The 27,031-nt window shown below is 41.2% G+C and overlaps 2 protein-coding genes across 3 annotated transcripts; both read left to right on the forward strand.

Annotated features, from left to right (window-relative positions):
* The first annotated feature begins 5,109 nt into the window (after window positions 1-5,109).
* On the forward strand, window positions 5,110-21,490 carry gmps (guanine monophosphate synthase). 2 transcript variants are annotated; one of them, XM_050067789.1, is made up of 16 exons: window positions 5,110-5,376; window positions 6,911-7,083; window positions 7,194-7,308; window positions 7,724-7,821; window positions 8,628-8,731; window positions 9,014-9,207; window positions 10,042-10,207; window positions 11,015-11,166; window positions 11,350-11,523; window positions 13,084-13,189; window positions 13,396-13,511; window positions 14,755-14,880; window positions 16,593-16,708; window positions 16,822-16,952; window positions 18,212-18,384; window positions 19,459-21,490. In XM_050067789.1, the coding sequence occupies exons 1-16, from the start codon at window positions 5,350-5,352 to the stop codon at window positions 19,558-19,560; spliced, it is 2,073 nt and encodes a 690-aa protein (XP_049923746.1). In that variant the 5' UTR covers window positions 5,110-5,349; the 3' UTR covers window positions 19,561-21,490. The 2 variants fall into 2 exon arrangements, with proteins under 2 accessions (XP_049923746.1, XP_049923753.1); XM_050067796.1 differs by lacking the exon at window positions 5,110-5,376 and adding an exon at window positions 5,428-5,779.
* A 1,959-nt stretch (window positions 21,491-23,449) lies between these two features.
* On the forward strand, window positions 23,450-25,999 carry LOC126408352 (piggyBac transposable element-derived protein 4-like). The gene is made up of 2 exons (XM_050073862.1): window positions 23,450-23,796; window positions 23,927-25,999. The coding sequence occupies exons 1-2, from the start codon at window positions 23,501-23,503 to the stop codon at window positions 25,560-25,562; spliced, it is 1,932 nt and encodes a 643-aa protein (XP_049929819.1). The 5' UTR covers window positions 23,450-23,500; the 3' UTR covers window positions 25,563-25,999.
* Window positions 26,000-27,031: the final 1,032 nt, after the last annotated feature.

Below are 27,031 nucleotides of genomic sequence, written 5' to 3' on the forward strand. Positions count from 1 at the left end.
ATCACGTACACTAAAAGCCCAATTATCAGGCACAATTAAAGTATAAATATCAGAGTCGTGAAACTTTTAAGACACTGCATCCCTCCATGGGCATGTTACATTCACATATTACAAAGCTATACCAACCAGTGAACAAGAGACCTTTACGTTTCATAATCATCATCAAATATTACAGATAGACAGACAGGCAAATAATTAGATCTATTTGCAAGTATCTTTAGTTGAAATGTACTATAATGGACCTTGTTGTATATAAATTAGGGGGTAGGGACTTGGCCTGGGAACCTGTATGTAGCATGGGCTGGTAGCTGGAGAAGCACCAGTCTGCCTCCTGGGCAGTGTCGATGTGCCCTTGAGCAAGTCACCAAGCCCCCCAACTTCTCGTGGTGCTTGTCCAAGGCAGCTCCCTCACCCTGACACCTCTCCATTTATGTGTGTATAGGGCCTGTTGGTGCATGTGTGTGTATTCCAGGCCTGTGTGTATACGACAACAGAGTGATAAAGATAGATAGATAGATAGATAGATAGATAGATAGATAGATCACTGTACTAGATTATGACACTTTATGATAGGACTGGACAATATTAAAGGTCCAGTGTGTAGGATTTATTTATGTTTTCTTCAGTGTAAGTGAGTTTAAATCACCTGGTCATTTTGTTTTAGACAGGAAGAGACCTCTGCAACTAATCTGACTCCTGGTAAAAACCTCCTAAACAATTAACATTGAAGGAATCCTAACCGGGAGACATTTCAGCTCGTCCTCACTGCTAGATACCACTAAATTCTACACATTGTTCCTTTAGTCCATTCATCGAGAAGTGTGAGGCCCAGAGCATTTAAGTGGGAAATGTAATTCAGTTTTTCTGTATTTATACAGTCATTTTATTTAAAGTCAAACACTTTGCCTTGGGGATTTTTATTAGCCTATTATGAGTAGTTATACACAGTTTTGTTGTCTGAATAAACACAGAGAAACCCCTTTACTCGGACTGGTATCAGATATCTGAGATTGCCAGCTAAAAATGACATGCAGTCAGATTTCATGGAGACGTCAAAATTCCAAATTTCCATACCTAAATAGAAATTATTGTTTATATATTAATACTGGAATAAGACCTTTTGATGAAAGTGATGTTAATAATGTATTGTCTTGTAATAATCAGCACATTTATATTGTCATGGATATCATTCCCACTTAAATTTTGATGCAGAGGCACTAAAGAGTGACCTGTGACTTCCAGGTGTTAGTTTGTTAATCTGAGGATACAAATTAAAGTGTACAATAAAAATACTGTGAAATCAAAATGTAGGAAGAAATGGACACTCTGCAATCGTTAAACAGAAACCGCACTGCAACAGTCTCCTCCATCAAATGATCTTTTGGTAACGGTCATGATACACCCATTACACCACATTTGAGTTTGAGGTAATGAACAACAGCATGCTCTGCCTTGTGGCTGCTGTGAGTGCACGTGAAGCTGCTTATCCCAACAGATGGCATGTGACAAGACACAGGCATAAGGGTGGAGCAGCATGATAACCGGAGCACTGTGAAGCTTAAGTTTTAACCATGTGAAAGGGTGTTAGTCTGCCTTAAAGTGTCCTTAATACAGGAAAATAATTTCACTTTATATCAGGACAGCATGTATCAACCAAAGACAAAAACAGAGGCTTTGCTCCTATCATTCTAGCAGCTGTTCATGTTTAAGGTTTGTTATATTTAATTGTTTTCACCAACTGGGCAAACTGGGTGTCTGCTTAGGGCCCCTAAAGGCCCCACAGTTATTATGTCTCTGTTGGTTTGTTGTAATCTAATCTTGTTTGTGAATATGCACCAATAAGAGCACAATATCAGCCACTCTTTACGGGCCTGCATTATCATGTGCCTTATACCTGTCTTGTAGAGAAAATCTGTGTCAAAATATACATGGTGCATGATAATCCTACAATACATATCCAATTACAGAGGGTCAGCAGACCAGTTCTGCCCTGTAGTTCCTGCCAGGTTAATCCAACTATGGTTAAGTCTGTTTTAGTGAAGGGGAGGTACTGTTGCTATGGTTATGTTAATGTTCTTCAAGCACTGGTATGGCATAGTGGTTAGAGTTTAACTAGTTTTAACAGACACCTACCGGCCAATAGGGAATGACTATTTTCATTGTCTGGCCATTGTCTGTGTTGTAAAGTGTCTTTCATTACATTTTCCACAGGATGGCGCTGATATCATTAAATCTGAGTATCTGATCCGAGTGTTTCTCAACCTCTGGTTAGCTGCCTTAAAATGTTTTAACATCCCATAACAGGCGTGTTTCATGAGTGTTGCTTTTAAACACCTTTTTTTTTCAAGTTCAACACCAACTACAGGATGGATGTCCATACATATGCATAAAGTACCAGCACACAAATGTTGTTTGTCCGACCCATTATGAACAAGTATCTATACATACATGTACTTTAGGCCATTCTCCATAAATAGGACATGAATGGTTGCTATGTTTTATCAAAGACTACAGAGCTGAGGGAAACACTGTATCTGACTCTCTCCATGTGTAACAAGTTAGTGATTTCTGCCAACCAGGTCTTAAAAGAAGGCACATCCTCAGTTTTCCAAAGACCTAAAATATTCCCTTTTGCCGCAACCATGCCATATTGCATTGTCTTTTGTTGCAAGTGGGACAGAGCTAATATATGTCAGGTTCCACCCAGAATGGCAGTGCATGGTTCTGGTGTAATATCAAAGTTATATACTGTTTTTAACCTCTTAACCTGTGAATCATGTGAGTAACTCCTCAGAATTATTGTGTGATCTGCAAGAGTGGTGGTTCCCAAACCTTCTCTGTCAACCTCCATCTAAAAATTTGGAAAGGATTAAGAGTCAAACTGGCATAGCCTTGCTGGCATTAGAGCAATCTTGTTTCTTTATCGTTCATGAATGAATGATAACTGCATGCTTTAATTTTTCAGAGCAGGGAATGCAAAGTTTGGACTACTGTCATTAATGGTGGCTCATCTGTTCCAGCTATTATTGAAATGCTATGCCAATGCCACAATTAATAATGCATTTAGTTGCACCTGTGAGTTAACAGTCTAAATACCTGCTGTGAAACACACCTATTCAACATGTATAGTTGTATATACACATTTTACACTGGTTATATTTGCCACCCTCAAGTTGAAAACCATTGCCTTGAGCCTTCTGAAAGCTAATTTATTTAAGAAACTATGGGAGTTTTTTATTAATCTATCTTTTATATCTGGAAAAAAATACATTTACCATTTAAAGGCAACAAAGAAGCCTGCTCAGTACCAAGTGGACTTCAACATCTGTCAATATGACACTTGAACTTGTGTCTTTGCTGCGACATTCCTCTTCAGCTTTCAGGGAATCACAGGTGGAATGTTTCTGAGAGGATGTAGAGAAAATAGGGATATGCAACCACATTATTAGCCAAATAAAGAATTATATGTCGGTGGCAATGAGCCTGAAGGTGAGCTATGTTATTATTAATGTTGCCTGAATAGACGTGGAAAAAGAAAAGGTCCTTCAACATACAGTCGAGCAGATGTGTTAAAGTACAAGAGGTTCCTCTCACTTACTTGCTGCCTCTGCCTGACAAGAGTCTGAGGTATGAGGCTCTGTAGACTCATTGTGCTTGGAGATTGTATATCAGCAGGATGTTCATCATCACTAGACTTGTTTTTGTTTGTCACTTGGGTTGGGTGATATGACATATAACTTAACATATTGTGACCACTTCTGCTTCACAGAGGACAAGCAGAAGTTGTCACATTGGTGTCAGAAGTGAGAAAGCAAACTCTCTAATGGAGCAAACTATAAATTAACACACCATAGACAACAACAAATAATGACATTTGCGCAATGGAACAGAAAACAGCAAACTACAACCCAGTCAGTCCAGCATGCTGGGAAATGTGGGCGTCACTACACTATAAAGATTGTAGAGATGTGTGAACTGTAAGAGAGAACTACCCTTTTTTATACCCCATGTTTGCATTAGGCCATTGTTGGCAGTGTTGCAAATAAATGAGCTGAACTGTTTTATGCTAATATCGAATTTATAAGATTAAGTGGTGATTAAGCACTTAATTTGTCAGGTGCTTAATTCACTGGATAAACCAACATTACATTACCATCTGTTTTTTTAATCTAGAGATATTCTCTCCACTGAGTTTCAAGAAAATTGTGTATATTATGATTAATATTGATACTGCAGTTAATTAGTGTGACACAAGTATTGTGTAGTGGCTCGTGACAAGTTTTGCTTTGGATACCCCTGACTGTAAGGGGTTAGGGATTGGCAAATATCCTGGGACATCCCTCTGAACACCTTTGTGATAATAGCTGGCATACCTTACAATGAAACTCCTTCTCATATTATGTGTATATTCTCCTGAGACCCTGCATCCTCACATGAGGACATTACATTTTGGGTTTCCTGCACCTTATATTTCACTTAACTTAGACCTGCTGTCCTCGTTTGTGGACACTTTATGCTCAGTCTACAGCTGATCCCAACGCAAAAGTGGACAAGGCACAAAATCTGATCAAAATTCACACAATTCACAATTCACTTTACTTTTTGTATTATCCCAGCATGTGACACAGGCCAGTTATGTGCGGCAGACTGTTCCTACAGACAAAAAGGACATTTGTAGACTGGAGTACAAATTAGGGAAAATTTAATACAGAGATACAAAACGAACACATCACAAGACTTTTAGATATGTTGCACCTGAACAGTGACCTCTGATCCATGCAGTTCAACACATCAATCAGTCGTTGCATTGTTTGTAATTTTGTTTTTGCACAACAATGTTCAGGTATTGAAAATAAACCCACTGTCCCCATATGAGGACATCCTTTTGTACCAAAAACTACTTCCTGTTCAAAGACAATGCTTTGTTTTTTTATACTCATCAGGTCCCACATTCCCACATAATTTGGAGAAATTAAAAATGCATACCAAACAAAAGCTGGGGTCTCAGGAGGATACAGCCAACATAAAAAAAATAAGCACCCAACATCATCAGTCAAATTGTACTATGCTGTCTAAGCCCAGCCCTCATGGGGCCACTCTCATTTTGTGGATTTAACTTTGTGCTCCACCCCATGATACAAAGACACGTTTATTTAGTCTGTTCCCACTGTGAAAGTTATTCCCAGCCGGAGGAGGACAGACTGTGACAGCCCATCTTCAACCCAATCTGCTTTTGAAACAGTAGTCGGCGTGCTGAGCCAGGAGCTAACCAGTAGCTCTCTGTGTGTGTGTGAGACCTGGGACACCGAGGCGAAGGGGAGAGCTCATTCCACAACACGGCAGTCCTCCATGGCTCTGTGCAACGGAGACAGCAAGGTCAGTGGAGCGGGGAGCACCCGCGTCTCCTGTACTGGATGGCCCGTTTGACTTCGTGTTAGGACCCGGGTTGCTCATATAGTCCCCCCCGGTTAATTACGGCCTGTGTGTACCTTGGGGGGGAAAGTTAGAGAGCATGTAACGTTACCACCAGTTCCGCTGAGGAGTAATGAATACGCTGTTGTATGCCTGTTGCAGTGTTACATTAACATGTTGCTCATAGCTGCTAGCCACACGGGTTATCTCAGTGATGTTTAGCATATATCCTCCACATATTTCACCACTGGACGTGTCTGCCTTCTTCTCACAGTGGAGCCCTCCCCGAGACCCTTTGCCTCCAAGCACCGCGTGGGTTTTAGCATAGCCCCGCTAACTTAGCCAGGACGCTGCTAACAGGCTAATGGTGATTACTACTGTTTATACTATCCGCGAGCTAGCATGCTACCTAGGCAATTTGTTAGCTAGCTTTAGCCGGGCTGTCCGAAATTGTAACGGTTGTACTACTAACCTAAAGTCTGGTATTGTGGCCGCTGTGGCGTTCATTTTTGGGAAGTGACATTGAGCTTGTGGCAAACTAATTTATTTCATGCGGTTACTGTCACACACTTGAAGCTAACGGAGCGTTAACTGACAGCTTTGCTAACGTCGTCACTAAGCTAGTCTGAGCCGACTTGCGGTTACCGGTCTGACAACTGGAGCCTGTACTGCTGTGTTACCCGCTGATTTGGGAAAAAGTTTGCTGTAAGGCTGTCTGGCATTTGGGCTGTAATTGTACTGCTAGAGCTGCTTTGGTAGCCAACGGCTTGTTTTAACGATAACAGGGTGATTTAACTGTAATTTCAGATAACAAATCTGAGGCGATGGGTAACGTTAGCATGCTTAATGCCAGTTGTTTTTAGAAACATCTAAGGCGGAAGTGTTTCCATAAACCACGTGGGATCATGTTTCTCTTCTTGCCATCCTCTTTTACCCAGTTTTGATATTTGTGGAGATTAGTTAGCTGTCAGTGATCTGACTTCTCTAGTCCTTACACCAAAATTTGACTCCCAAACTCTGATCTTTGCATACATTAAAAACACTAAAATCCAGACTTACAGAGTTGTGCCAAAGTGCTGGATAGAAACTTTGAAGTTTGATGTGATACATGGGTCCTCACTGATAATTAGCCTTTGACTAACTTGTGGGTTTCATGTGATTCACTGATGGGCTGAATGGTTGCAGCACGCTCCACAAGAGTGACTGTCTGTCTGTATTGGAGCTCACATGTCCATAATTATGTTAGGCTTTATTGAGTCACATTTTCCACGGGGAGGTCAGAAGTGGAGCACAGTTAAGTCAATGAGGAGTGGGTTACTTACCTCACACCACCTCTCACCCAATGCATCACTAAACCATCGACGCTGAGGAAAGCAAAGACATTTATTGTGTGCTAGTCAAAATCATTTTGTAAAGTAACTATTAGATGTATGCTTTTGTGGCCGCTCAGCAGTTAAATCAAGACAATGTGTGTCTGTCTGAATGCGTGCTTCCACAGCTGGAGATCAGCAGCGCAGAGCAGAATGGATCATGTGAGGGGGCGGTGGCGATCCTGGATGCTGGGGCCCAGTATGGCAAGGTGATTGACAGGCGGGTGCGAGAGATGTGTGTACGCTCTGAGATCCTCCCTTTAGAGACCCCGGCCTTTGCTATCAGAGAACAGGGCTACAGGTAAGCACAAAACTCATACAAACCAGAGACAATTGTTTTTTCTGCCATTGTTATTACAATAATGTCAAAATAAAAGTGTTAAATAATACTTTGCCTCTTCCCCTTCTTAGGGCAATCATCATTTCAGGAGGTCCAGCCTCTGTGTATGCAGAAGATGCCCCCTGGTTCGACCCTGCCATATTCACCATAGGAAAGCCTGTCCTTGGGATCTGCTATGGGATGCAGGTATCTATGCACACGCATGCACACACATTAAAATTCTGTGATGGGAGGCTTTTATAGTAATTAGGTAGATCATCCTTCTTCCACAAGGCCTTTTGTTCAAAGAAGCATTTGTGTTACACACAGTTACTATGAGTTAGCTACACTTTATAATCACTCTACCCCAGGCTGCCGCTCATCTCTCCCGGGCCAGCTGGGACTTCACCACCTTCTTCAAGGGCACTTTGAAACTAGCTGAGGGAGCTGAGAGCATTACCCGCTCGATATTCCCAGCTAGCTTGGAAAATTAAAACCAGCAGCCGTCCGTTCTCTGGCACATTTCTCCAGACAGCTGGCAGTTGGAACGTCTTTGGAATCACACTAACATGTCATTTTTGTGTCCAAGTGCTAACTCTGCTGCTGCATGTGTGTTTTACAGATGATGAATAAAGTTTTTGGCGGCACGGTGCACAAAAAGAGTGTAAGGGAAGATGGAGTGTTTAGTATTGGACTGGACAACACTTGCTCTCTCTTCAGGTAATGCGGTTGCTCAAGTGGATCACAAAAATCTTGAATGTGTTATAAAAAACATGTGTCAGCGTAAACAGTTGTTGAATTTGGCTTCTGCACATCCCTACACATCATTTTACTTTAACAGTCTTATATTTTTGGCAAGAGAATATGACAGACTGAGGAGAAACATACTGAGAGTTTGTGAGTGAGGACAGAACATACCAATATACTTGGTGCAGGATCAACATGCTCTGATACACAGTGTAGAGAGAAAATGAATACATGGAAGACATAGAGGAACTATGATTGGGTGATGGAGCAGATTTTTTTACTGGCTAGCATCACCCCTTCTCCTGTCGTTTGCCAGTGCATGCAGCTGCAGAGGGAGAGGGAATTGAGTACATCTGACATAAATTTAACCTATTGAAGACAGCCAATGTAATCATCCTGTGACTCAACCCTAAAAATGAACATTCAAGACATCACTTCTGGATCAGTCAGCAAATTTACAGTGTCATCTCTTATCTTAAATAACTGAGGACAAAATGTTGTGGACTGTGTAAAACACAACTGCGACTCAACGGGTTTGTCCCTGTGCCATATTTACAAGATAAACTGCTGAAGCATTCCAGCAGTCACATATTTCCCCCTGGTTGTTACACAAATACTGCAGTCTAAAATAGATGGCTGCAGTCTTTTATTACTGTCTGTCCCTCACATTTAACTCACATGCACTCAGGGCCTGTACGCATATAACTGTTCTATGCAGTGTTATTGAACATCACGCATCTTCCTCTGACGTGAGTGTGTGTGTGTTTTTATCTTATCAGAGGTCTTCAGAAGGAGGAACTGGTCCTGCTTACCCACGGAGACAGTGTGGATAAAGTGGCTGAGGGCTTTAAAGTGGTGGCCCAATCAGGGAACATCGTTGCTGGTGAGCAGCACGCAAGATTGGCTCTGACCCTAATTAACATAATCTAAAATTAGATAGTGGTCACAGGCTCACATGCAAGTCTCAAACAGCTGTATTTGTTTGTTTGTTTGTGTTGGAAAGCCTCAGACTGTGTAAAAAAGAATGCTCAATCTGTATTTTGAGTAAAAATCTTTTGGAAATCCTCATTTTGTTTTATGTTATACAATTTTTAATTAAAGTGGCATTTAGAGAGGATATATGGCAATGCTAACAGTCCTTTGCCGCACTGATTTCCCCCACCAGGCATTGCTAACGAACAGAAGAAGCTGTATGGGACACAGTTTCACCCTGAAGTCGACTTGACGGAGAGAGGCAATGAGATGCTGCGAAACTTCCTGTTCGAGATTGCAGGATGCACGAATAATTTTACCGTACAGAACCGCCAACAGGTCTGCATCAATGAAATCAGAGAAAAAGTAGACAAGTCTAAAGTACTGGTGAGTAAAACTGCACAAGTCTCATTATTGCGTGTGTTATATCAATTATTTCTAGGACAGAGAGATGACTTTAAAAAAAAGAACAGCAGAAAACAGAGGAAGATATTTTCTCAGCATATTTTAACCTGCAGTGGGAGATAATTTGACTAAACGTCTAAAGGGTGCTGAGTGTGGAGTGTGGTAGCCGCTCAGGAAGTGGTGACAGCAGCAGTGGTGGGAAGTAAAGTAGAACCAATTAAACTCTCAAATTAAACCCTGTTTTATCTGAAAAGAGGTAGTCGACTCCCGGAGCGCCTTCAAACTGGGCTTCATCTCGGGGGAGTGTGAAGGCGATAAATGAGTGTAAGAAATGGGCTCAAAGCACAGGATTTATATTTAAATAAATATGTGCAGCCTCTGTTTCTTGTTCATGAACTACAGTCTGAGGGATACATGTTTCACTGTTTGTTACTATACTCTGTCTTAGCAGAAGTGTGGTGTTTTGGGTGTGTAAATCCCAAGAGTTGGTAGTCTGCTACTAAGTAAAGAAGTGTCAAGGCTTTAGTCATCTCTTGTTTTTTAATGAGTTCATGGTGTCTAATGTTTTTCAGCCTGCCAGCAGACCAAAAAACAGATAGGTCGAAAACAACATGAAATACACTGGGGGGGCTAACATTAACAGAAATTAGACATATAGTTGACTGGAGAGCAAGACAGAGGAGAGGTGCAACTGAGCAAGTTGTTGTGGGGTTTAATCATTCTTCCTCAATCCAGCAGGGTCACAAATGTTGGTTGGTTGTCACTACTCAAATCTCTGGCTGCACAGTTAGTGACTGTTTCTCCTGATTTACTCAGGTGCTGCTGAGCGGTGGTGTAGACTCAACCGTTTGCACAGCTCTCCTCAACAAAGCTCTTAACCAGGACCAGGTGATAGCAGTTCACATCGACAACGGCTTCATGAGGAAGAGAGAGAGTCAGAGTGTGGAGGAGGCCCTCACCAAGCTGGGAATCAAACTCAAAGGTAGGGACAAAAGCCCAGGTGGTCCGAATGAAGTAGGGATGGTACAATAAGATCTTACAAGTCAAGGGAGTACATCCCATTGTACTCCCTTATGGGGTTGTAATGATCTTATCGAACTTCGATAAAATACTAGTATAAAGAAACGATACTGAATAGCTCTTTTAATACCATGACAAAAAGAAAAAAGTCCGTGGCACACAAAAGAGCATCTTTTTTTCTTGTTAACAGCCTGCACACATTGCTGGTACAGAGTCACTGAACACACCCCAACACATTTGTGACATCCATTCTTGTAGTGCTGCCTGCTAGAGCTTCTGCCTCCAGTCAGGTGTTGGGTTTATTGTGGAGAGACTGCCGTAACAGTCGCAGGTTAAGGACCAGTTGATTTTCTTCCTCTGTGTTTCATTCGTGCAGCCTTGCGTTGAAAATCTGATTGTAGAATTGTCTCTTCAGTAGCTTTGGTACTTTCCAAACTATCAAATGTATAACTCTCGGAGATGGTGTTGTTTAAAACAAGCAGTATTGAGAAGGTATTAAAGTATCCATAATGTTGGCAATCTTATACTTGTTATTGCAGTTTGTAGCGTGTGCTGGTTAATTGCCATTATTTTTTTATATTTTATAGACTAAAGGACTAATCAGTAATCAAAATACAAGTTGCAACTCTGGACATAACAGCACACTGGAGTGTTGTAGTTGTATTTATTTTTTCTTTGAAGTAATCTTGGAGAAGATCATATTATTGTTTGTTGTGACCCAAATATGTCTCTGTCTTTCTTTTTCTCTCTAAAATGTTCCTGTATTTAGTGGTAAATGCAGCTCACACCTTCTACAACGGAACGACAACACTCCCCATCTCTGATGAGGACAGGACGCCACGAAAACGCATCAGCAAGACTTTGAATATGACTACCAACCCTGAGGAGAAAAGGAAAATCATCGGAGATACATTTGTCAAAGTGAGTATTGACTTTTGATTGGTTATTTGCTATATTGTTTTATATTTTTAAGTTTTTCTGATTATAATATTTTTGTTTGACCTGCTAGCTTGCCCCTCACATTGTCATGTTTGTTCACATCTACCCACATGGCTTTACTAGTCCACTGTTGTGTCTGACTTGGTGAACTGTGTTGCTTCACAGGTGGCAAATGAAGTGATAGGGGAGATGAATCTGAAGCCAGAAGAGGTTTTCCTGGCCCAGGGCACCTTGCGGCCTGATCTCATCGAGAGCGCCTCTCACATTGCCAGCGGCAAGGCAGAGGTCATCAAAACACACCACAACGACACTGAGCTCATCCGCAAACTCAGAGATGAGGTACTGCACACATGCATGTAACCACAGACTTTGAGTTCACCTGATACAATCCTTGTAGTACTAGACACTACCTTTTTAGCATTGAAAATCAAAATATGCTTTTTTGTTTTGCTACCAATGAAGTATAATTGGAGGATATGACAGGACATACCATGCAGCAATAGAAATATTTCTACCGGTAGAGAGTTGGCTATACCATTTATTGGTGGCAGGCTATGTAGCTAATCAGTGCTGAATTCTCGCGTGATCTCGGGGTTCTCGCGTGATCTCGATAATCCAGCTGCCTTGCAAAGCAATGTAATTTGGGGAGACATGGAGCAGGAAACTAAAGTTGTAAATGCAGAAACCTGCAACACTAACGAGACAACTAGGCAGACGAGACGACGTTGATTGGCCCCATGAATGGAACATTTACATTTAAAAAACACCCAGATGGAACTGTTGATAGGAGTACCGTTCTCTGCAGTTTCTGCAGAAAGGAATTTTTTATACCATCAGAGAACATCAAACCTGAAATACCACCTAAACACAAAGCATTAAACAACGCACCCAAAGCTTGAGCTAGCACAGCCTCTGATGCGAGCGCTAGCTGTCAGCCTTGTCAAGCCACTAGCGTTCAGACACAAACTGAGTAAGTCCAGCTGTGACCGATTAACTAACTCCCTTGCAAAATGGATTGCAATGGACTGCTGATCAGTTTCAGTGGTAGAGGACCGGGGGACAATTGTGTCCAAAATCCAGCAGCTTTACTACGAAACATCTGTCAAAATTCATTTGAATTGAAATTTTGTAAATACTTTCACGGCAAAAAACAATGTATGCAATTAATTTAGATTAATTAATCACAGAGCATGTCATTAATTTGAATTGTGTCCATGATACCGTGATAGAAGGTTCAGACCATATCGCCAATCTCTATACAGAAGTACCTCAACTGATAAAAGCTGAGATTTGGAGCAGAGGACATGAGCCGCCTCTGATAAGAGTAGTTTTTGTTGCAGTCTGCTCAGGCAAACAGTTTGATACTGCGGTTGCACAGACATATTATCAGTCTGTCCTGTTGTGTATCCCATAATGTGTTGAAGAACTAATACAAGAGTGACATTAACGACTGCTCAGTGCTGAAAACCATAAGTCTGTGTAAAAAGAGTATCTGCAGTTGCAGTTCCAAGCAGTGATTATGAAAGTCACAGCAGCCGAGCTCTCACACAGTAATGCTGGCTCATTGAAAAATATAGTCTGATGTTTCCACACATTCAAGCAATATTTCTTGAACACTGGGAGGAAGGCACACACCGAAATGTTTACTCTTTTATTGAAAATGTGTTTCTGCATCATCCTACATCCCCCTAAAGAGGCTTTTCTTCCTCAACAGTGGTTCAATATTAGACGACACTTGAAGAAGTGGCGAAGCTTCAGTCTCCTCCTTATTAGCTGTTTTTATATATATATATATATATATATATATATATATATATATGCACAGCTATGCAACAGCTAAGCATTTCCTTCATTCCCTCACTGTTGCAGTGCTGATTCCTCTCCTTTGTAATCCTCCAGGGGAAAGTAATCGAACCACTGAAAGATTTCCATAAAGATGAGGTCAGAGCGCTGGGGAGAGAGCTGGGCCTGCCAGAGGAGATTGTGTCCCGACACCCTTTCCCTGGCAAGTACATAAACATGCTGCTGTGTGGCTGGTCTGATGAAACTTAACAAAGTGATAATTAATGTCATAAATAAAATACTTTCTTTTCTATATCTGTCTTTTTAACTTGTGTACTTATTTTCTTATTGAATCAGACAGACTCAAAACTGTCTGCATCACTCTTATATTCACTAAAAAGAATGTCTCCTCTTTGCTTTGCCTTTCAGGTCCTGGTTTGTCCATCAGAGTGATTTGTGCAGAGGAGCCCTACATCTGTAAAGACTTTGCTGAGACAAACAACATCCTAAAAATCGTCACAGACTTCTCTGCAAGCGTCAAAAAGGTCAGAACGAAACAGACGCATAAAGAAAATCTAATACAAGTTGTCTGGAGTCCTGTGTTTAGGGAATTACCATAAAACAACCTGTCACTATAACTGGATTATAAATCATGTATTTGCAACGACTGTCACAACATTAATTGCCGTGAATTTGCCTCTCTTGCTGCAAATGTTGGATGACAACCCCACAAACAGACTTTCAGCCATTTTAATTCGTCAGTGTATTCATTGAAGCGTGCACATTTGAGTGCTAATTTAATAACTGCTTACTGAAAACACCCCACTTAGCAAGTGCTGTCACTGTAAATTTTCTGACATCAAATATTAGAGGTTGTGCACAAATCCTAACAAACCAAACACAGATGGACGACTAAGGGAACTGGCACTTTCAGTATTTACCAAGCGTGTGTGGCTTGTTGAGCTTCTGTATCCTTCAGAAGCCTAAAAAGTTTACCAGCTGGAAGTATCACAAACTACTGGTGAAATATCTGGTCATTAAAATGCTGTAGGAGCATAAACAGTATGTGGACTCGTCTGAATTATTACTGCGTATTGACCCATCAGCATTTTCCCTGTAGTTTTTGGCAGCTGTGCTAATTTGTCACAAACTCGAGCAATAAAGATGCGAAGATATGAGCAGTGGCTGTTTGTAGCCAAGCAAACGGTACAGTAGAAGCTGCCCACATATCAAATGTGAGGACATTTGTGGCTGTTTGTTCTGGCTGGTTGATTATGGAGTTAATAATGTGCAGCCTCTGCTGGTTGGCTGGCCACACTGCACCAAAGCTAAATAATTCTGGTGATTTAAAGATGTGTCGAGTTTGTTTTTGGTGCCTTGTTTCTTACTTTTCTGCTAAAGGAAGGGCTTTTACCAGTCACCCTGAAAAAGAGCCCATGTAGAGAAGTTGCACTATTTAGCTGCTGGTTGATTGACAGAAGAATGGGGCAGAAACACTGTTCTTTAGATAAATAAATAAAGTTCAGAGGTGATCTACATGATTTCTGCTTTGACACTGTGAATCAGGGTTTTTCGGGCAGTAACTTTAGATCTTTGGCGCTCCGTATTTGTCTTACATTAGATATGAGATTTATTTAATCTGCAGCATAGTGAAACAGCTGGTGAGTGAGAAGTGTTCCCAAAATTAGTGACAAGTAGTCACAATACAGTCACTGTTTCTGAGTGCTTTGTCCTTTTAATCCCTGTATTACATGCTCCTTTAAAACTCTCTGTTTCTCACCCCTCCAGCCCCATGCCTTGCTGCAGAGAGTCAAGTCGTGCATATCAGACGAGGAGGAAGAGAAGCTCATGCAGATCACCAGCCTTCATTCACTCAATGCCTTCCTGCTGCCCATCAAAACTGTCGGCGTCCAGGTAAGCCCGTTGGTCAACTAATTCGTCAAACCCAATCAGTCACTCTGTAGTTTTGTGTTGTCTGTTCACAACCCAGCAAAATCTTGTAAGATGGGCTTTACTGACAGTTTGAGGGTTTTAAGGTCTTTACATTTTCTAATCTACGAATCGTCCTCTGCCTCATGTGATGTGAATAATACTTTCAGTGATGTGCAGCCTTAACGTATTAATCTTCAGTCGAAATAGTTTTAAACTAGACTTGCCACAGTGGCTTCTAAAAGTTCCAGTGTGTTGGAATTGGGGCCATCTACCAGCAGAAATTGTATTCATGAGATTATAATCACTTGAAGATAAGAATCGTTGTGTTTTCGTTACCTTAGAATGAGCCGACGGAGTCAGCTATGTTGTTTAACTGTAGCCAAGAATGGACAACTCAAACACTGTCATTAGATGGGGCCTCTGTGTTTCTGCATTGGCCACGGTAGTTTTCCCACACACTTGGCACATGATAGAAGTCTTAAGTGGCGATTCGTAGGTAAAATTCCCTACCCCTCAACACTACCCCTTCGTCGTTGAGGGGAATCTATCTGGCGAGTGCACTTGAAACCAAGGGTTAAGGTTAAAGGGAGGGAATTGGAATTGTCCCTAAGTCTCATATTTGCAAGTTACAAGCAAGTCCCAACTCTTATCCTTCAAGTGACAAGCAAGTCATCGCACGGCCCTTCAAATTAAGTGGGGATTTTAAGGGCTGAAAAGCACTTCCCTAAAGTTTGGATGTGCAAAAACAAGGTCTAGAGCCAATTTTGAGGGGAAGTGTGAGTATTGGGACGGACCCTTAGTTCTGCAACCTTACTGCTAGATGCACTTAAATCTGACCCACTGTACCTTTTTAAAAGCCTAAGTAAAAGTTTTAGAGGTCATTTTGAAGGTTTGGCCAAACATAGCTTATTTGTTTGCTCAGTAGCTGCTGGATTTACATCCACATGGAGGATTCAAATATCTTGAGGACTCCTGGTGAATGTCCAGAGGCAGGGGAAGATTGGAACAGTATGTCTCACTTTTGCTGTTTGTCTCGCAGCATCACAGCTGTAATTTAGTGGTAAACCACGAGACACACCCCCACACACAAAGCCTCTCAGTTTGTTACTTTTTCTCTCTCTGCCTAGCCACGAGAGGAATCTGTTGTAACTATTGTGGCACGTTTTAGTTTCTTCTCCAACTTCCCTGATGTTGACTGATGTCAGTCTCGGATGTGTACGACGGGTGTGCTAATTTAACCATGGCAAAAACACATCACTTTCCAGTAAATAAGTCATGACCATCCTTTTCTCCAGGCAACCCTTAAAGGTCAATATACTTTGCTCATGTTAACAGTGACTGTGCCTGTGTGTGGGTGTGTCCTATTACATCCTGTTTGAGGCAAGAGTTTTAAATTTACCCCAAACCTCAAACTGTGAGGCAGACAGGAGACGGTGGACAAACACAGGCAGTGTTTATTGCTGGGGGAATTTGTTGGATGTGAAAATAGGCTGTATTCTATTTATAGAAATTTCACTGTTTATAGAAATGAAAATAAAGAAGTTTTTGGAAAATTACACATGTGCATATGCTAATCTAACATCTGTTGAAGATTAGTGTTCTCTTGTTTAATTTTTCTCTGTTGCTCTCACTTTATAATAAGCCTGATTTGTTAAGGAAGGTAAACTCACGTAAAAATAAATGTTCTGTCTCAGGGTGACTGCCGGTCATACAGTTACGTGTGTGGTGTCACAAGTAAAGAGTCTCCACACTGGGAATCCCTCATGTTCCTGGCCAGACTCATCCCTCGCATGTGCCATAGCATCAATAGGTAATACACACATCTGTCCTCAGTGATAAGCCGCATTAGACACTCAGTGCTGCCAGTGGTCAGCTGAACACATAGACACACACCCACTCATTCACGTCTGTCCTTTTTTCCAGAGTTGTGTATGTGTTTGGGTCCCACGTGAAGGAGCCGCCAACAGACATTACCCCAACCTTCCTGACCACAGGCGTTCTGAGCACGCTCAGACAGGCTGACTTTGTAGCTCACTCTATCCTTAGAGAGTCTGGTAAGTGTGTGTGTGTGTGTGTGTGTCCAAGGGATTTAGACATTTTCATTTAGCCCTACGCACTGAAGCATTGCAGATTATGGGGAGGATTTGTATTTGATGAGAATGTCTGAGCACCTTGAATGAAGGCGAAAAAAAAGGACACAACCAAAGGAGTACATACCCACATACATAATCAGAATAGTGTTCTCGTCTGCATATTTGCATCCTCAAGGGGAATTTAAGGTTTCCCCACAGGCAGACCAAATATTTGTTCTCCAGGGAGAAGAATTTTTCTTTGTGATATGTCTGTACTTTGCAGGCTGAGGCTGTGGTTTTTCTCAGTACTTCATTTTGTTAATTTATGATTTGATTAAAGGGGTGGCTTTTTTTTATTGTGGAATTTTTTCTTTGGTGATATCCACAGTTCACCACAGAGATCAACCTTCACCCATTCACCCAAGAATCTTTATTTTTGTAATGCCTGAATCAATATAAATCAATTTCAGTTGCTTTATTATAGTCTATGCAGAGGTGGAAAGAATTAACTGCTTTCATTGTGGTAATCTGTGAGCAACGTGACATTGTATCTGTTTAAAAAAAAAAAAAAAATTTAAAGCAGAAGTGAGAAAACAGAAAATGGCGGCCAGTTTGAGGACACAGCCCTTCAGTTACCGGCCGCAGCAACTCAAATTCAGCCAGTACAAACCCCAGAGCTGGGAGTCTGATCACAGATTGCCCCGACTCCCTGCTGTATCAGCAATCTGCCTCTTGCTGCTGTTACACAGGTTAAAACCAGCCCACTGTGACACCACCACTTCCTGCTGACACCTGGCGCTGGCTGAATTTGAGTTGTTACTGAGGGCTGAAGGTCCGTCTCCTCTGCAGTGGTTCGCTCTCCTCCTGGCAAAGTAGTCTCCTAACAGTGGGGAGTGAAGTGGAGGGATGTCGGGGTGTGTTAGCTTGCTCATTTTGGTCTCATTCGTGGTCTGACAAAGAGAAAGAGAGCAGGCCAAGGAGCCGAGTGAATCAATGTGTATCAAGTTGCAATACTTAAAAATTGCATTATATGTCAAATTGAGACTCAAGTATCATGACAGTATCGAATCTGGAGATGAGCAAATCGTCCGAGCCCTAATAGACATGATGAATTAATTTCATAAATCGTTCTCAGATTCAGTCGAAGACCCTGAAGCTACTTTTTTGTTACTATTATCACCACTCATTTTTGTTACCGCAGCAATACTGACTTTTCTCTCTCTTCTTTGCTTCTCTTTCAGGCTATTCCAGTAAGATCAGTCAGATGCCGGTCATCCTGACCCCCCTGCACTTTGACCGTGATCCACTGCAAAAACAGCCATCCTGTCGGCGCTCTGTGGTGGTCCGCACCTTCATCACCAGCGATTTCATGACCGGCATCCCTGCCATGCCGGGCAACCATATCCCAGAGGAGGTACACCATGATTCAACCTCTGAACTCGGTCTTAGTCAGTGGTCAGCAACCTTTAGTATCAAAAGAGCCAAAAAAAAGTTTAAAATCTGTTTGGAGCCACAATATATATTTGTGCCTTATAGTGTTGGCAAGGTTATTTAATCTACATGAGCCTATAAACATTCCTAATAGATCTAAATGAGCATTCATTAATAGGTTTTACAACATTGTAGCTTCTCTGCAGTGGCCTTTTTATGATTATTTGGTGCTTAAACTAAATATGTGAGAACCTTTTTGAGGCTACAACAACGATAAATGAAAAGAAAACTTTAAAAAAAAAGAAGTTATTTCCATATAATGTATGCCACTGGAGAAGGGCTAAAGAGCCGCATGTGGTCCCCAAGTCGCAGGTTGCCTACCCCTGGTCTGAGTATTTTGTTAGACTTGATGGCATTGTTTTGCATCATGGATACTACCTAGGTTCAAGAATCGAACATTATTAACTAGGGATATCCCTGGCGACTAGTTTCCCTGCCAACTAAACGAAAATTTTAATTAAAGACTAGTTGACTAGTCTAAAAAAAAGGTCTCTGCACGGTGTATTCAGGCTCAACATAGTCCATTAACTTCCTGAAGCCTTTACCTTCAACAAAGTTAAGTGGAAGCATATCTTGCGAGGTCATTGTCGTGATGAGCTGCGTTATCTTCTCAGACCGGGCAGGATCACAGCATCTCTGGGTGAACTATGTCAAATTGGTCTGAGTATGGCTAGCACTGCTAGCAGCAGCAGCCATTGTTCTGTGCAGGTTAACGTCCAAATGCTTGAGGAGGACTGCTGTCTGACGGCTCTGTAGCACCCACAAGTGGCAGGTGGCTGCATGACAGTTAAGCAGCCTTGTACATGAATAAAACACCAATTGATTTAACAGACTAATTGGTGGTTTGTGGTGCCAACTAGCTAGGGGGCGGACGTTAAATTGTTTAGACGACTTATCGTGCGCATCCCTATTATTAACCCCAGGATGATTTCAGTCTCAATTTTTCTCTCTAGTTGTTCCGTGCTTTAATAGTTGTATGTCTTATCTGTGTTTCCAGGTGGTGCTGAAGATGGTGAATGAGATCAAGAAGATCCCAGGCATCTCCAGAGTCATGTACGATCTGACCTCCAAACCACCCGGAACCACAGAGTGGGAATAAATCACAACGTGACGTTGTACCGAGAGGACACCCACTCACACACAATGCACAAACACACTCAACAGATATCAGAGAGGGCTGGTGAACTCCTCTCCTTTTCTGTCCTTCCTCCCTCCCTATCCTTCCTCACCCCCTCCCTCCCTCCCTCCTGTACCTCCACCCCTCTCTTCAACATTCCCAACGGAAGGCAGACCGTACTGTGACGGGCGCACATGCGAAGGCGCTACTCCTCTGCTCTCCCCACCACTCCTCCCTGGTCTTAATATTTTTGGCGATAGGGATTGATTAATGTTGGTTATTGATAATATATTGTCATTTTTGATCCATGTACATCAATGTATTTCCTCTCTATGATGAAAAGGTAAATTGCTGCTTCCTTTTTTGCAAGGTCAACCATTAAAGGCGAGCGGCGAGAAGCTGTGAAAGTCCAGACAGTGGACTTTGATGTTGTGCCTCAGGTTGCATTGTGGGGTGAGCTTAACATGAAAACAAGCAAACAAACATGTCATGAAATGAAAGAACAAAAGAAGAGTTTCAGCAATTGTTTTTCGGCCTTTTTATGTCAGATGTTTTTGTTTCACTGTTGTAGGTCAGAATGTTCTCAACCTAAGACTATCCTCTCTATTGGTTCATTTTCACTTTCTGCCTGTATACTGTGCTATGAAGATGGTTGTCTGTTTTTAAAGTGAAACTGAACAACCTATGTGACCAATCAATAATTTTTAAGCTTTTTGTTTTGCCAAAAGTAGAATATGCTGTGGTGATACATAACGTTGTGGGCTCCTCGGACGATCTTCTCCAAGCTACATTTGTTGACAAAAGCACTTGACCTGCTGCTGCGCCACATCGTGGACGGCAGTCGAGCCAAGATTAGCTTCAGTATGATGACTAGTGTGCAGGTGTGCCGGAGGCCAATATGATGGGTAACTTTGTATGTGCCTGTTCTATTGTTTTTGTTTATTTCTTTGGTGTGACCCGACCTGGACTCTTAACGTTTCCAGAAAAGAGGATATAACACCGTTTTTCCTCATGCTGCAATATGTATGCTTTTTATGAAGAATAAACATGGCAAGAGGACTAACTAATAACAGAATTATAAGTACAGTAGAGTTTATAACCACATTGTGTAAATTGCTGTTGTTGTTACATCATTATTTGGCTGCTCTTTCGTTGTGCAGGGGCACATTTTTGCACATTTTCACCCGTAAAGCCTCTGTGCTTTATCCATTTAACAGAATTGTACATCCAGTGGGAACTTCACCTCTTTAAGTGTCGCTTTGTAGTGTCAAAGGTCAGGTTCAAGAGTACTGTCTGTTGCCATCTCTAACATACTGTGTCCCAGAAAGGCATTAACAGCATCATTTTTTTTTTTTTTAATGCTCAAAACATTCAGCACATTATAATCTCTCGTCTTGTCATTTAGACCTCAGTGAATACAGTGCTCAGGTTTAACTGAGATAGAGACATTTCACTCGGACGCGGTGGTTCTCATGCCTCCAGAATTTGTCTTTGTGCCTCTCATCCTCTGTTATCTCCTTTAACCTTTAGTGGCAAAAATACTCCTAATGCAAAATGAATGGTTTTCCTAACTTGTCTTAACTGCTATTAGTGTTCCTCCCTCTGTTTGGCCTTTTATACGTGCGTATTTTTCTGTTACATGTCTCCATAGAAAAACAACAGCTTGATAATATTGGACACATAATTTTCTAGTTGGATTTAATTGCAATATCGATAAGATTAAGTTATGCAATTTAATGTCTGATGGGTTTTTTTCGTTGTTTGTTTTGTTATTTTCAATTTTTTTTGTTCAACGCTCATTCTCCTTAGTAACGTGCCTCAAACCAAGCCACTGCATGCAGTTTCAACTATGATGACATTTGTACAATGGAAAACTGAGCTTTAATAAAGATCTCCATGTTGAAACTTCTCACTTCTATAAGGAGCAACTTATCTGCTTCTCACTTCACTGGGTAATTGTTTACTTTTCAGATAACTTTTTTTTTTTTTTTAGTGTATTTGCAGTACATTTTTGCTTAAAATAAACACACAAGGTAAATGTTAACCCCACCAAAATGGAGCAGCTGCTGAATACAGCACATTTAAAGGAAATAAAGTAAATTAAAGCTTCCTATTTGATGATTGATTCCCAGGAGCCTATTTTTAAGCTTTGGAGCTATATTCAAATTTGAACACTGACGAGAACTTGATTAATTCTGAGGAAAAAGCAGAAGAGACATCATCGCAGAGATCCTGCGTGGTGTTGCTGTTCAAAGTTCATACCTTTTTATTTGTTTTTTCAGTCATGTTGCTCTTGGTACTTGATTTTAAGTTTTTGGTTTTCACCTGATTTTTTTTTTTTTTTTATTTAAATTTTTATTTAGAACATTATTTTTCCCTCACTTTTCTTTGAAGGTAGGGTAACACAACATTCAAATACAGATAAAGCGTTTGTTATATGATTATGCCTTCAAAAACGATCCTAGTGGTATGATAAACAAACATTTTCAACCCATGAGAAAACTTATTGGTTTAAAAAAAATAAATAAAAAATGTTTTAAAAATAATGATTTAAAATTATAAATTAATTAAAAAAAGGAAAAAATACAAAAAAATAAAATGAATAAATTAAGTTAAAAATGAAAGAACAGGATAATAGTTAATGATAAGAATTGCAACCAAATAAGATGGAGCAATAATTTATTTATTTTTTTATTAATTGTGCGACACACAGTACCTTACATACAGACATAAACCTATACATACTTACAAACATACAGGGGGTGCAGAGATACAAACAAAACAAAGGTAAAAAAAACAAAACCAAAAGACAGCAAAAAGACTTTACAGATCACTTCCACAGAATTTCTCCATAATAGAGTATGTTTTAGCAGCTTTCTGATTTCTAATGTCCTTGATTGTGGCAGCATAGCGGTGCAGCTCTTGTCGAAAGAGCACAATGTTTGGTTTAGATTTATGGATGTGAAATTTCCCCAAACTCATAATCAACTGACAGAAAAAACACAAATCTTTGTCTTCCATCCGGTCACCAAAATAAATAAAAATGTTTTTTTCCTGTTTTCTCTTGCATAAAATGCTGAACATCTTTCCAAAAAGTTCTACTGTAAGTACATTGATAAAATAAGTGAGCAATGGTTTCATCTTCAAGTCCACAGAAATAACACAAATATTCAATGTCCATTTTAAATCTTTCAAGTGTTTTCTTTGCAGGGTAGATGTGATGTAAAATTTTAAACGAGACTTCTTTCATTTTGTTATTAAGACAGAATTTGTCACCAACCAGCCACGCTTTATGCCAGTTAACCTCTCCAAATTGTGCAGTCCAGTAAATCTGACCTCTAGGCTGAATTGTTGATTGTAAGCAGCTTCTCAGAAATCTCACACTTGTAATTTTCTGCAACAGCAGTATTTCTTTCAGTCCCTTTAAGAAGCTGCAGCACACCCTGTGGTAGTGCATCAAAAATTACAGCATGTGTTCGGCGTAACTGGCAACTGAAATTTTAACAAAAATTCTTCACAAGAAAGTGAAAAACCTTGGTCATTAATACGTTGGTTAACTAATAAAATCCCCTCTCCATCCAATCCTTATAAAAACAGTGATTTGTAATGACATCTGTTCTTCCAGATAAAGTTAAATAAAATTTCTTAGAGACTACTGCAGGCATATCTAGTGCCAGAGACAAATATACAGATCTTGATATTCCTTCAGCTTTAGATAACAGGCCATTTAAGGATAGATCCCTCATTAATAACCACATATTGAATTTTCTTTTTATTTGTTGAGTTATTGGTGGCTCTACACCCAGGTATGTCACAGTTTGTTTCATGGGAATCTCACTCATTCCTGCTGTTTCCCTGCACCAATGGCTTTGTGTTGCGTGTCTTTCCCGCGACACAAGAAGTGACGTCATCTTCCCTGGCGATGTGTATACTTTTTAGCGGTAAACATTTCTCTTCGCTTGCGGTCGCACGCTCGCCCTCGCTCTCTCTTAAACAAAAACACTTGGACACTCTCACACACACCCTCACACACACTCTCACACATATATCCATGGAACCAGAACAACCCGAAAGCGCGAAACAGCCTGTGTCCTGGCGCGAACTTTTCGAGCAATGTCCAGTGTCGGATGAAGGTTCATTCGCCTCATCTGATCCGGATTCTGACGACAGTGCAGATGAAGCAGACTTCATTGGAGGGAGAGATCCGTCCTTTGACACGTATGTATACATCCATTTAATAGTATTTGTTTTTGAGCCAGAGGAAAGTAACTAAACTAAATAAATGCATCATTATTGTTTTACTCTCGTGCTGAATATATCTAACACACCGTGTAACCTCTGTGTGCAGTGTTGACGATGTGGAGGAGGAGGAGGAAATGGAGGGACGCAGAGGGAGAGGGAGAGGAGGGGGGAGAGTAAGGTCAGAGTCACTCCCTGGTGATGAAGCTGGCTGGAAAACTGAAAAGGAGCCTGACTCCATGCCACACCCCCCACAACGTTTCATACCCAAAAGAAAGCCAGGTGTGCAGCCACCTCTGTCGCAATGCGTGGACAATCCATCTCCATCTGAGCTGTTCAGGATGTACTTCGACCGGGCTGCCATCAAAACACTGTGTGCCAACACAAACAAAAACGCGGCAAAAAATATCGCTGGGGGCAAGAAATACAAATGGGCCGACGTCACAGAGGCTGAAATGTATCAGTACATTGGGATCACGCTGTACATGGGGATTCTGAAGCTGCCCAAGTTGAAAGATTTTTGGCGTGCCAGTTCCATCTTCCATGTGCCATACATTCAGGAGGTCATGCCCAGAGACCGGTTCCTCGCCATCGCTTGGAACATCCATATAAGTGACCCTGGGGAAGATGCATTCAATGACTGCAAGAAAGGCACAGATGATTATGACTGTCTGCACAGAATACGTCCCCTGTACGACAGTTTACGTGTAGCCTGCAAAGCTGTGTACCACCCCCAGCAAAACCTCTCCGTGGACGAGCGCATGGTCGCCACCAAAGCCAGGATTCCTATAACGCAGTATATGAAGAACAAGCCAGCAAACGGGGGGATAATACTTTTTGTGCTGTCCGACAACACAGGCTACACTGTGGACTTCAACATTTCCACAGGGAGGTCCACTCAGGTCACTGGGAAGGGGCTGCCGTTTGATGCCATGATGTCTCTCATCAACAAAAACGTCCTGGGATTTGGATATCGCATTTATTGTGATAACTTCTACACCAGCCCAGCACTGTTCCGCCACCTTCACGACCTGGGGTTTGGAGCCTGTGGGACATTTCGGGACTCAAGTATAGGCGTCCCTAAAACAAAAGTCAACGCCCTGACAAAAGATTCTCCACGAGGGACAATCAGGTGGATCAGAGAGGGGGCTCTTGTCTTCATCAAGTGGAAGGACACGAGGGAGGTGAATGTGTGCTCCACGCTGCACACTGCCTACTCAGGGGACACTGTGAGAAGAGCCATCAAGGTTGGTGGAAAACAAAAAGTAGTTGAGATGCCAGTGCCGTCGGCTGTGAAGGACTACAACAGCTTCAGGGGGGGAGTTGACCTGTCAGACCAGCTGATTGGCTCCTATTCCTCATGGAGAAAGAGCACTAAGTGGTATGTGACCGTGCTGCATCATTTCATCGACATTGCCGTAACAAACAGCTACTTGCTCCACAAGAAGCTGTGTGGCAGACGGGAGCAACAGCCGATGACGCACCAGGCCTTCCAGGAGCAGCTGACCGCCGAGCTCTGTGGAGTGCCCGCACAACCAGCCCCGGAGTGCTGTCCGCACATCCCTGTTGCCATCGTTGAGGGGGCATCTGGCTCCAAAAAAGCCACACAGGGGCGCAGGAAGTGCACGCTGTGTGGGAAGTGCACTCCCTTCATGTGCGAGGCATGTCAGGAGCCTCTGTGTGTCATCGTGGACAGGAACTGTCACAAGACGTATCACAGCTCCCCTGGTGATATTGAAAAGTAGTGTTCGACTTTAATCAGCTGTTTGATGGAAATATATTTGAGTCCTTTTCACAACTCCAGGATAAGTTTGCTTTAACCTCAAGTGACCTATATAGATATTTACAAATTAGACAATGTCTTACAAATCATGCAGACTGGGAATGAATCAAAAGAGAAGCAACCAATATAGAAACTCACATTATGCATTTTATACTGTACTTAGGTAGCTGTGTTTCTTCTCATGCTGTGTGATGGACCTTGATTCACTTGTGCATTTACGTTCGATAAAACCCTCTCGTTCCTTGCTGTGAAGAGCAATAACGTCACAATAAAAATATGTGATAGTATGAAAATCCTTTTCGACCTACATTTAATTAAATACGGTTCAAAAAGTAGTTGTTAAATGTTAAAACTGATAAACTTAGTGTGGGTTTTTTTTTTTTTTTTTTTTGGTAAATATACACTCGTTTTGAATGTGATGCCTGCAATATGTTCCAAAAAAGTTGGCACAAGGGCATGTGTAACATCACCTTTTTTAAACAACAACCAGTATGCGTTCGGGAACTGAGCGTCAAGATTTAAAGATGTATGTAAATGGGGAAGAAAATCTCATCTGAACACTGTGAGAGATCAGTTTCTTCACACAGAAAGCATCTTGAAGCTGGCATTGCAAACAAAGGCTCCTCCAAGTATTAAATAAACTTCATTTAGCGTGTTCATTATTTTCTTCCTGTGTCATTTCCCTTCATTGCACATAATTTTTATGGACTGAAATGTCACTATTTCTTAATCAGTGTAGCTTTACTGAATTAATACTAATGTCAGGTCTAAATTTCATGTGTATAGGCATCGGAAATATGTTTAATGAAAAGAAAATCACATGTTTTTACATCGCGTCCCAACTTCTTTGGATTTTGGTTGTAGATGCAGTTTGTGTTAATCCCTCTCTATACTTTAAATAAACACACTTCATTGTCTTTTTTGTCTTGAGTTGTAAAAATCTGTTTTTCCCCATTAAACAAAGCAAAAATAGCTGGTTGGAATTATTTCATTTGCTTCCAATGCAGCCTTGTGCATGTTTGGTACCAACTGTGAGTACATGGCAGAGGCAAGTGAAGGTATGTCACTTCACTTTAGAGATGATAGCTAGATAGATAAAAGGGAAAATTCAGCTGTCCAGTAGCTCATAAAAACAACAACCACACTTCCACTCATCAATAATAATGCAGTGGTATTAAAATATATATAAAATAAGTTAAAATAAGTGCATAAATAGAAAATTAAACTAGTCCATACCCACTGGTAGCTTTGTCACCTTCTTCCTATGCCAATCCTCAATGCCTATGTGCAGTTTCACATAGATTGACCACGTCAGTGAGTAGAAAAACGTGGGACAGACAGAATGACTGACTGACAGAATGACACACTGACAGTTTCCGTGATCATGTACAGCATACCATACCGTGACTTAGTCATACCAAAAATTAGAAA

Source organism: Epinephelus moara, chromosome 2 (assembly GCF_006386435.1).
Source record: "Epinephelus moara isolate mb chromosome 2, YSFRI_EMoa_1.0, whole genome shotgun sequence".
NCBI lineage: Eukaryota > Metazoa > Chordata > Actinopteri > Perciformes > Serranidae > Epinephelus > Epinephelus moara.

Excerpts from the sequence above, each read along its gene's own strand:
- gmps (XM_050067789.1), top strand. The coding sequence starts at position 5,350 with ATGGCTCTGTGCAACGGAGACAGCAAG. Across the intron at positions 5,377-6,910 it reads TGTGCAACGGAGACAGCAAG|CTGGAGATCAGCAGCGCAGA; the intron begins GTCAGTGGAGCG and ends GTGCTTCCACAG. Across the intron at positions 7,084-7,193 it reads ATCAGAGAACAGGGCTACAG|GGCAATCATCATTTCAGGAG; the intron begins GTAAGCACAAAA and ends TCCCCTTCTTAG.
- LOC126408352 (XM_050073862.1), top strand. The coding sequence starts at position 23,501 with ATGTGTATACTTTTTAGCGGTAAACATTTCTCTTCGCTTGCGGTCGCA. Across the intron at positions 23,797-23,926 it reads AGAGATCCGTCCTTTGACAC|TGTTGACGATGTGGAGGAGG; the intron begins GTATGTATACAT and ends CTCTGTGTGCAG.